The following is a 12,117-nucleotide window of genomic DNA, read 5'->3' on the forward strand; positions in this document are numbered from 1 at the left end:
AGTCAACTTAGTGTATGTAAACTTCTGACCCAATGGAATTGTGATACAGTGAATAAGTGAAATAATCTGTCTGTAAACAACTGTTGGAAAAATTACTTGTGTCATGCACAAAGTAGATGTTCTAACCGACTTGCCAAAACTATAGTTTGTTAACGAGACATTTGTGGAGTGGTTGAAAAACGAGTTTTAATGACTCCAACCTAAGTATGTAAACTAACCCAACTTCACCTGTATATAGATGGATTTCAGAATTAGCCTGGAAGAATCCATTGAATGGTTTAGGTAAACTGTCTGTGAGGTATGAGTAGTTGTAGGTGCATAATTGGTGTACATTTAATGTTGTAAATAGACAAGATATTGATTTTTATTAAAAATAAGGTACAGTGGAGCCAGGTAATTAGAGAAGGTGGCTAGTCTTGCACATTTCTTTTGTATAATGTGTCATTTGTGTAGGCTTGGGGTTAAAAGCTGTTTTGTAGCCTCTTGGACCTAGACTTGGCACTCCAGTACCGCTTGCCATGCGGTAGCAGAGAGAACAGACTGACTAGGGTGGCTGGAGTCTGACAATTTTTAGGGCCTTACTCTGACACCGTCTGGTATAGAGGTCCTGGATTGCAGGAAGCTTAGCCCCAGTGTTGCACTGGGCCGTACGCACTAGGACTGGGAAATATGGCCAAAATGTCATTGTATGGTATTTTTCAAATTTTTACTGTATTTTATGTTTTTGATTTATTAAAGTTCTACATTTGCTTCATGAGAAGTGCATGACCCTAGGGTGGCAAAACATACAGTGGGGAGAACAAGTATTTGATAACCTGCAAAATCGGCAGTGTTTCCTACTTACAAAGCATGTAGAGGTCTGTAATTTTTATCATAGGTACACTTCAAGTGTGAGAGACGGAATCTAAAACAAAAAAATCCTGAAAATCATATTGTATGATTTTTAAAAAAGTATTAATTGGTTGTTTTGATATTTCAAACTGCAGTTCCTGATCAAGTCTGGTGTGGGAGCGGTCTGGTCTGCATACACACCGCTCCCCATTGCAAAATAATGTACACATACATGTTATTCAATCATTGCACCCATACGCATCTGCGTAGCCAGGCGCTAAAATAGAACTTTGTTCTATTTGTGATGCTTGATAGGCTGCAAGTCCCGCCTTTCCCATCGCATTGGTTTTTAGGAGCATATACCCACGTGGGTGATTAAAAGATGAACTGCAGTCCATATTCCATTCGGTAGTGGTAATGCACCTTAAAGTTGGTTGCCAACTGCCATATAAAGTCCAAAAAAGAAGAAGCCTGAAGGCAGAGATTACTAGAAACAAACTAGGTTTACCCTTTTATCTGTGGATTAATTGTTTGAGTAGAGGACCTTGTGCATGTCAGGTAAAATAACAACCCAATGTTTATATCCCAGGACAAATTAGCAAGCAACAGCAAGCTTGCTAGCTAAATTGCCATAAATGTTTAATGCTTTTTGATCTGTCCCCAAATTAATGTAGTTGGTTCAGAGTTTGTTTTGATATTTCAACCTGCCTGTCCTGATCGCGTCTGGTGTGGGTAGACTAAAATCAACTTGCGGACACGCGCAAGCGAGCAGTTTGGTCAGCATGTAAGGTGTTTGGTGCAGCATTTCTAAATTTCAAAAAATGTGTATGAAAACTAGTAGTGGATTGCAGGCTATCAACTCTGCTGCTATATATTACCAGAGTGTGCTCATGTCTGCCAGTGTTTCATAGCGAATCATGTTGCAAAACAGGATGCTCACGAATGGGTTTGGAATTATGGAATATTGACAAGTGGCAGTTGGGATACAAGTGTGCATCGTCTCAATTGTCATTTTGCCCAAAACAGTGGCAGACTCAGTGCGTTACATGGGCAGGAGGTCATAGAACTGAGTACTGGCACCTCATATTTTCTACTTAGCCTACCTCGGTTAGAGGAATTTAATTCCTATATGTTCGTTAACCAATTCAATTATAATAAAGCAGAACACTTTGTCTGTTTCTAAGAATTTGTAAGGTTCTTATTTGCATAAAATAGACAAAGATCAGTCTCAAAATTAATCAATAGTGTTTATTCCCGAGAGCACTGGTCATAATACCATGTACATTGGTTTATATACCTCACATTTCGTCATAAATGTCCCTCGTCCTCTCAGATACAATGCAATATAGTTCAAGCCTTCTCACATTATCTACTACAAGCCCAGGTCTCTCCCCTCCCTGGGTGGGGACAGAATGTCCTGTAAGGAACACAGTATTCCAGCCGGTCTGACGACAGCTCCATTTGTTTCTAACAAGGAACAGAAAGTCCTTGTTTTAATTCTTGACTAAAACTACACACCTTATATTCAGTATTATGATTATAAAAAGATTTATACATTCATTCAGTAACAGAATAGTATTCTGTGTAGTTATAATTCTAAGATAAATGTATACATATTTAAGTCATTATGAGTAGGCTACCGGCACCTGTTTCAGTCAAAGTCCAGCACTGGTCAGACTCGAGTGATCACTACACATCAGCAATTGGCCACTCCATAAAGGGTTCAGGGGCTAAGTGTTCTTTCAACAACATTGGCGATGCGTTTTCTTATGTAAACAAGTCCAAGGCGCTGCGTAATGTGGGCAGGTCTGTCTCACGGTGTTTGTCCGTGCATGACAAATCTCCATAGGTATTACAATCCTGTGTTAGTGGGCATAATCAAAATAAAAATCCAACCCCATGTAAGTCATGACGAACTCAGGTACACAAATATCACAAAACTCTGTTTTGGAATATACTACCTTTATGACCCAAATTATCCTACTTAGACTTTTTAGCTCTGGGATAAATGTTCGACTCGTATCGATGCCACGGGTTGTTTTCAACGAGAGAAGTTGGTTCTTGCGCTCAGTTTCCCTTTAAAGGATCTACAGTGGGGCAAAAAAGTATTTAGTCAGCCACCAATTGTGCAAGTTCTCCCACTTAAAAAGATGAGAGGCCTGTAATTGTCATCATAGGTACACTTCAACTATGACAGACAAAATGAGAAAGAAAATGCAGAAAATCACATTGTAGGATTTTTAATGAATTTATTAACAAATTATGGTGGAAAGTATTTGGTCACCTACAAACAAGCAAGATTTCTGGCTCTCACAGACCTGTAACTTCTTCGTTAAGAGGCTCCTCTGTCCTCCACTCGTTCCCTGTATTAATGGCACCTGTTTGAACTTGTTATCAGTATAAAAGACACCTGTCCACAACCTCAAACAGTCACACTCCAAACTCCACTATGGCCAAGACCAAAGAGCTGTCAAAGGACACCAGAAACAAAATTGTAGACCTGCACCAGGTTGGGAAGACTGAATCTGCAATAGGTAAGCAGCTTGGTTTGAAGAAATCAACTGTGGGAGCAATTATTAGGAAATGGAAGTTATACAAGACCACTGATAATCTCCCTCGATCTGAGGCTCCACGCAAGATCTCACCCTGTGGGGTCAAAATGATCACAAGAACGGTGAGCAAAAATCACAGAACCACACAGGGCGACCTAGTGAATGACCTGCAGAGAGCTGGGACCAAAGTAACAAAGCCTATCATCAGCAAGGGCATTAAAGATGAAACGTGGCTGGGTCTTTCAGCATGACAATGATCCCAAACACACCGCCCGGGCAACGAAGGAGTGGCTTCGTAAGAAGCATTTCAAGGTCCTGGAGTGGCCTAGCCAGTCTCCAGATCTCAACCCCATAGAAAATCTTTGGAGGGAGTTGAAAGTCTGTGTTGCCCAGCAACAGCCCCAAATCATCACTGCTCTAGAGGAGATCTGCATGGAGGAATGGGCCAAAAAAACAGAAACAGTGTGTGAAAACCTTGAAGACTTACAGAAAACGTTTGCCCTCTGTTATATATCCTTTGTTGGCAATGACAAAGTATTGAGAATCTTTTGTTATTGACCAAATACTTATTTTCCACCATAATTTGCAAGTAAATTCATTTAAAAAATCCTACCATGTGATTTTCTGGATTTTTTTTCTAATTTTGTCTATCATAGTTGAAGAAAATTACAGGCCTCGTCTTTTTAAGTGGGAGAACTTGCACAATTGGTGGCTGACTAAATACTTTTTTGCCCCACTGTATATCTAATACATGTTAATGGATGGTATAATATTAGCTACCGTAAGATTACACAAGTATGAGCAAAAAGCACTGCCTCTTCCACCACTCCTCAGACTACTGCAGTGTCTACTCCCACATTCTGTAATAGCACAGCCACTGGTCCACTGAGATGGTCAGAATATGCTTAATACTTTATAAAGCCATTATCGTTAGGGATAGGCCAGTAATGAAAACACTTAATTCCAGTCGCAGTCCTGCAGCTTCCCTAAGCACTACCCACTGGGCACAGACGTCAGTTCAACGTCTAGTTTTGCTTTACATTTGGTTGAGTTGTCAACTAGTGTGAATTCAAAAAAACATTTCACCATGTCGTTGGATTTTAGGTTAAAAGTTGGGTGAAAACTTTTTTTCAAATTCAATCCATTTTCCACATTGATTCAACGTCATCACATTGAATGTTTTTGTTAAAATGACGTGGAAACAACATTGATTCACCCAGTATTTGCCCAGTGGGTATCTGCTTCTTTCTTATGTTTTGTACATAAATCGTAACATTACCATCTCCCCTATGATAAAAATGAAACAATGTCTGCCACTCTGACATGCTCTGAACACTGATTTATCTGAGACGCACCTTGGTTGGGTGTTTTTTTTTCTGTCCATCACCTGAACCAGGGGGGTGCATATACATTTTCTTAGATGGATGACCTCCCCATACCTTCTCTACCCCCATTCCCCTCAGGACCATCAATGCTGGGAAGAGCATGCTGAATGAGGACCAGGCGTCCTGTGAACTGCTCTACGTGAAGAAGCTGAGCAACAAAAAACAGCGTAACTCCACACTGCTGGACGACAATGGGGTGAGACTACTGGAATCTGTTCTAGTCATTATATAAATAGAACACTGGTAAGGCTCATTGACTGGGTCTACAGCACTACAATAGGAGAGAGGGTAAAGCATACCAGCCTAGTATGATAGACTAGACGTAACATAGTAAATGTGAATCCAGGACATCCAAATTGGTATGATAAGTTACATTTGGTATGGTTAATTAAGACCGATATGTACTTAATGCAAAAATGAAAGTTCGGTGGATGGCATAATGCAAATGTCTAGCAACCCAAAGGTTTCGAGTTCGAATCAAATAACGGACAACTTTAGCATTTTAGCTAATTAGCAACTTGCAACTACTTAGCATGTTAGCTAACCCTAACGTTCCCACTAACCCTAACCCTTTTCACGAGTGAATTCCAAATATCTCTAACGATTGCCCAAGCATGAGATTTTTTTTAATGTGTGTGATGTCAGAATATACTCACTGTTCCATGTGATTGTTACACAACATGACAGGTAACCCATGCTGCCCTCAAACCAAAGCATGCTGTCTGCAAATGATCTATAGGCTGTGTTTCAAATTGCCATTTCAAATTATTTTCTAAGTTTGAATTGAGGTGTGATCCCCTCCTCATTAATTCACATAGAAGTAGCCCATTTCACTGTTGACAACAATTTAAGTTTCAGGCATCACTGAGCCGGACAAACCTCTCTCTTCGACGAGGGATCAAGTACCCAGACATTTGCACATCTCCAGTCAGAACAGAATGATGTATATTTCCCTGGCATATTTTCCAGCTGGCGCCCGCATTGCCTTCATTGTTGTTTTCCTTACTATTAGTAACTTTGGCCATGTGTGTTCCAGTCAAATGAAGTGCATTATTATGTTATCATTATAATTTCTGTATATCGTGTTGTTTCTACTGTAGCACACCATATGTATGTATGGAGCATAATGCATTTACTGTTTTATTCACGTTTTCAAGTACTGGTAACAAATCATGCTTTCCAATTATTGCATAGATTAATGGACACATGGATGTGTATAAAATACTTTTTTGAAGGTTGTACTTATTATAATGAGCTAATGCTAAGCTGCCAGTTAAGTGTGGGGCCATGTTTGTTGACATCATAAAATGCATTCTGTTGGTCACGTAAATGCCTGTCAGACCAAAGATGTTATAATAAAATGAGTAAACTCTCGAGTAAACTTCCAGAAGTGAATGATGGTAGATGACACACCACCTTAAACATGCACACTTCAAACATTCATTTTATTATAACATCTTTGGTCTGACAGGCATTTACGTGACCAACAGAATGCATTGTATGATGGCAAGCAGACCAAACGCATCTTGTAACCGCTTATCTTTGCTTAGCACACACAAAACAAATGGCAGCACCATAAACTACCCATCGTCGGATTACTTTAGATTCTTAGAAAGTGTTTTACTCAATTATTTCATTCACTGGTGAGCTCACCCTTGATGTGATGAATTGTAAATAGTAATTGTTATTAGCTAATTCAGATTATGGGTTCTGTCAGCCGAGAGTTAGCTAAATATGACCGATTGTGTTAGGTCACTATATCCTCAGTTAGCGCTATGACTTATGTAGCCTACATTTTCTGGGTTGAATGAGATTTGTGCTATGCTGTCGCCATTTCTGTGAATATATGTCAGAGGGTGGGTGTAGCTGGTGCATGGAAGTCAGGCGTAGGAGATCAGAGATGAGTGGACAAAGCACTTTACTCAGACAATATAAAACAGGACGCAACCGCTTCACAAAAACAAATGCCCAAAGAACAAGTGAGGCAGCACAAAGTACACACAACCAGGTACAAAGTACCGGCTGTCACAAAGCACAGGTACAAAACAAACCGCGGTGTACACCAGCCGGAAGCGTACCAACCTGACAAACAATTTCACACACAGACATTTAGGGGAACGGAGGGGTAACTACACGACAAGTACTGAGGGAATGAAAACCAGGTGTGTGGGAAAACAAGACAAAAGGAAAATGAAAGGTGGATCGGCGATGGCTAGAAGACCGGTGACGTCGACCGCCGAACACCACCCGAACAAGGAGAGGAACCGACTTCAGCGGAAGTCATGACAGTATCCCCCCCTCCCCCCCTTGGTGCGCGGCTCCAGCAGCTCGCCGACACCAGCCTTAGGGACGACCCGGAAGGCAAGGTGCAGGGCGATCCGGACGTAGACGGTGGAACTCCCGCAGCATAGAAGGGTCCAACACGTCCTCCACCGGAACCCAGCATCTCTCCTCCTGTCCGTACCCCTCCCACTCCACGAGGTACTGAAGGCCCCTCGCCTCGAATCCAGTATGGAGCGAATGGAATACGCCGGGGGCCCCGGCCCAATAGATCAGCTGGTCACGGCTAGTGATAAATTGATTACATCAATTTTTCCATTATTAAAGTGGCTGGAGTTGAGTCAGTATGTTGGCAGCAGCCACTCAATGTTACTGATGGCTGTTTAACAATCTGATGGTCTTGAGATAGAAGCTGTCTTTCGGTCCCTGCTTTGATGCACCTGTACTGACCTCGCCTTCTGAATGATAGCGGGGTGAACAGGCAGTGGCTCGGGTGATTGTTGTCAGAATAATACGAAATGCTCTGAGACCAGGTTGAGAATAGGCACATCCTGGTCCAATGTTTGTTTTGTTATGGTCTACTGCCCTCATTGTTAAGATGGGACCTTTGGTGACACGCTGCACTGCAGCAAGGTTTTCACAGGTCTCGCTCTCTCTAATAAAACCATCTCTGTTTAAATGTCTCCAGACATCACGGGCTAGCTGGGGATTCATTTTTTTCTCCTGACAAAGAAAAGACAATTTGATTAAGACATTGACCATTGTGTGCCGCTATATTTAGAAACAGCTTTCCGTGGGTCTGTAGAGCAGCTACCGCCCCTAGCACACAAATCCAAAAACCTACTCACTCAGAGATTGCCCCATAATCTCTCAATTGTATTTACACAGCAGTCTATAGTATACAGTATTGTACTGGGTCTGTGTTGTGTCCGGTCAATCCCTCCAGTCCTTCTGGTGGCCTCGCAACCCCCTCCCCTCCTGTATTCTTTATGTTTACCCTCTGTCCCTCCTGTTAATTAAATTACAGCATCTCTTCTGTGCCCCTCCTCCACTCTAGTCTAGTAAGAGGTCAACAGATGCCCCCATACTGCTATCCATTCTGTGGATTGGGCTCTTAAAGTAGACATGCTGTAACCGTCTGGGACACTATTACTATACTAAACACATTTACTTCTTGGCATAGATGTAAAGGAAGACCGCATAAGTGAGAAGTAAGAGTCACCCGATAGGTGGACATCTTGTTAGTGGGATTTACTGCCACGATGAAATCCAAGTGGAATATGTTTAATCCAACACAGTAACTGCTGTCATTGAGCACATATTTACAGTGATAGTGTCATCGAGTAAGACATGTTATTGCTGATTTTAGAATGTAAATCTTTTTGGGGCAAACTCGAAAACAATTGTTGCAATGCATTCCAGCAAAGCCACTACGCAACACGACACTAAACAATAAATGAATTGCACTGTAACGGTGACAAATGGTGCCAACAAACTGTTAGGTCTGACTTGTTTAAACAAATGTGGTTTCTACTGATAACTGAGATGTACAAACTATGGCATAAGGGGACGATGACCGAATAAGAGGCGATCCGTGATTTCGATTAAGACATTAATGAGCGAGCTAGGACGGATCGTAGTCAATATAACTATTTGTTCAGCACTTTTGAAATGGGCCTTTCTTACAGTCAGAACCGTAGGATAAATAAAGGGGGCATATAAGCAGACAATGAAAGCTCTTACAATATTCGATGATTACATTTCTCTAAAACAGGCTATAAGCTACATGTGCACCACCAAACCAGAACAGTAGGGTAAGTTAATAGGGGGAAAGGGACCAAATTATTAGGGCGAGACTCATGGGCTACTAACAGCTTACTACACAACATAGTATTACTTTCTTAGCAACAGTATACATATCTCCTGGCATATTACATTATTTATGCAGCAAGACATTTTTGGACCTTGCTGTGCTCACCTAAACAGGAAGGTGGCGTGGCGGTACTTCTTGTGGGCAAATTTTACCATCAAACTTAAATCAAAGTTTGGCATCCTCAGGATTTATGGTGCTTTCAAGACAACTGGGAACTCTGGGGGGGGGGGAAACTAAGTCGAATCATGACGTCAGTGATCTTCAGGTCAGAGCTCTAGAAAATGGCCTGAGTTCCTGACTTTGAATTCCGAGTTGGATGACCATTCAAAACATGTTTTCCCAGTCAGAGCATTCTGCATTCTCACAGAAGTCAGTGTTCTGAGTTTCCAGTTAAGAAAGTGGCATAAGTCATGCTGGATTGACAACATGGCCAATGTATTCAACATTTTCTGGCCCATGGTGTGTTGTGCATGTTTATCTTTTTAAGCTTAGACAAAAAGAGACCCTTAAACCCAGACTTGGACCTCACACCCACTCCGTTGAATAGCAGGCCATTGATTGCTTTGCAGCGCTTGCAGTTAGCCACTGAATCCTTCCAAACCACTCATTGTTGAATTTGCAATTCCCAACTTGTTGTGTAATGTTTATGTCCAATGGCCATTGAGCACCGATACGTTATCTCTATAATTTCTCTTCATGTGACAAGGTTTGAAAAGGATTTGCCAATAGATTGTCAACTTGATTCATGATGATGACTGCTTGTCGAGCTTGTTAGCTACGATTTTGAAAGTATGATGCGGACATGATCCGTCCAATCAAAGCTAAGGTAGATATAACGTTATTTGACGTACTTTTCTGTCCGCCTGGCCAAACTGCGCAATCAGGGGAGAAGGGCCTTGGTCATTGAGGTGACAAAGAACCCGTTGGTCAATCTGACAGAGCTCCAGAGTTCCTCTGTAGAGATGGGAGAATCTTCCAGAAGGACAACCATCTCTGCAGCATTCCACCAATCAGTCCTTTATGGTAGAGTGGCCAGACGGAAGCCAATCCTCAGTAAAGCACATGACAGCCCACTTGGAGTTCACCAAAAGGCACCTAAAGGACTCTAAGACCATGAGAAACAAGATTCTCTGGTCTGATGAAACCAATATTGGCCTGAATGCCAAGCATCACATCTGGAGGAAACCTAGCATCATCCCTACGGTGAAGCATGGTGATGGCAGCATCATGTTGTGAGAATGTTATTCATCGGCAGGGTCTGGGAGACTAGTCAGGATCGAGGGAAAGATGAACGGAGCAAAGTACAGAGATCCTTGATGAAAACATGCTCCAGAGCGCTCAGGACCTCAGACTGGGGGTGAATGTTCACCTTCCAACAGGACAACAACCTTAAGCACACAGCCAAGACAACGCAGAAGTGGCTTCTTGACAAGTCCTTGAGTGGCCCAGCCAGAGCCCATTCTAGAACCCGATCAAACATCTCTGGAGAGACCTGAAAATAGCTGTGCAGCAATGCTCCCCATCCAACCTGACAGAGCTTGAAAGGATCTGCAGAGAAGAATGGGAGAAACTCCCCAAATACAGGTGTGTCAGCTTGTAGCGTCATACCCAAGAAGACGCAAGGCTGTAATCGCTGCCAAAGGTGCTTCAACAAAGTACTCATTAAAGGGTCTGAATACTTATGTAATAGTGATATTTCCGATTTTTCCAAAAAATCTGTTTTTGCTTTGTCATTATATGTAGATTGAGGGAAAAAAACTGTAATCGATTTTAGAATAAGGCTGTAACGTAACAAAATGGGAAACTTATATACAGTGTCAAAAGTTGACACACCTACTCATTCAAGGGTTTTCCTTTATTTTTACAGTTTTCTACATTGTAAAAAAAACAATATTTTAGATTCTTCAAAGTAGCCACCTTTTGCCTTTAACAGCTTTGCACACTCTTGGCATTCTCTCAACCAGCTTCATGAGGAATGCTTTTCCAACAGTCTTGAAGGAGTTCCCACATATGCTGAGCACTTGTTGGCTGCTTTTCCTTCACTCCGCGGTCCAACTCATCCCAAACCATCTCAATTGGGTTGAGGTCGGGTGATTGTGGAGGCCAGGTCATCTGATGCAGCACTCCATCGCTCTCCTTGGTCAAATAGCCCTTACACAGCCTGGAGGTGTGTTGGGTCATTGTCCTGTTGAAAAACAAATGATAGTGGGACTAAGCCCAAACCAGATGGGATTGTGTATTGCTGCAGAATGCTGTGGTAGCCATGCTGGTTAAGTGTGCCTTGAATTCTAAATAAACAGTGTCACCCGCAAAGCACCCCCACACCATCACACCTCGTCCTCCATGCTTCACGGTGGGAACCACACATGCAGAGATCATCCATTCACCTACTACTCATCTCATGAAGACATGGCGGTTGGAACCAAAAATCTCAAATTTGGACTCATCAGACCAAAAGGACAGATTTCCACCAGTCTAATGTCCACTGCTTGTGTTTCTTGGCCCAAGCAAGTCTCATCTTCTTATTGGTGTCTTTTAGTAATGGTTTCTTTGCAGAAATTCGACCACGAAGGCCTGATTCACGTCTCCTCTGAACAGTTGATGTTGAGATGCTTCAGATTTTAAGGAAACAGGCACATTTATTTGGGCTGCAATCTGAGATGCAGTTAACTGGATCTTGAGTCAGTTTCATCATAGCGCTTGATGGTTTTTGAGACTGCAATTAAAGAAACTTTCAAAGTTCTTGGAATTTTCCGGATTGGCTGACCTTCATGTCTTTAAAGTAACGATGGACTGTTGTTTCTCTTTGCTTATTTGATCTGTTCTTGCCATAATATGGACTTGGTCTTTTACCAAATCTTCTGTATACCATCCCTACCTTGTCACAACACAACTGATAGTCTCAAACGCATTAAGAAGGAAAGAAATTTCACAAATTAACTTTTAACAAGGCACACCTGTTATTTGAAACGCATTCCAGGTGACTACCTCATGAAGCTGGTTAAGAGAATGCCAAGAGTGTGCAAAGCTGTCAAAGAGTAGCTACTTTGAAGAATCTCAAATATATTTTGATTTAACACTTTTTTTTGGTTACTTCCATATGTATTATTTAATAGTTTTGATGTCTTCACTATTATTCTACAATGTAGAAAATAGTAAAAATAAAGAGAAACCCTTGTATGAGTAGGTGTGTCAT

General features: G+C 41.7%; 1 protein-coding gene across 1 annotated transcript in view; it reads left to right on the forward strand.

Moving 5' to 3' along the window:
- Window positions 1-12,117, forward strand: part of LOC112254213 (protein phosphatase 1H-like) — a 49,400-nt gene that overhangs the window by 27,498 nt on the left and 9,785 nt on the right. The window contains exon 2 of the mRNA XM_024426551.2: window positions 4,847-4,964. Within this exon, the coding sequence (XP_024282319.1) occupies window positions 4,847-4,964 (118 nt within the window). The remainder of the gene's footprint in view (window positions 1-4,846; window positions 4,965-12,117) is intronic.

This window comes from Oncorhynchus tshawytscha, linkage group LG07 (assembly GCF_018296145.1).
Source record: "Oncorhynchus tshawytscha isolate Ot180627B linkage group LG07, Otsh_v2.0, whole genome shotgun sequence".
Classification (NCBI taxonomy): Eukaryota; Metazoa; Chordata; class Actinopteri; order Salmoniformes; family Salmonidae; genus Oncorhynchus; species Oncorhynchus tshawytscha.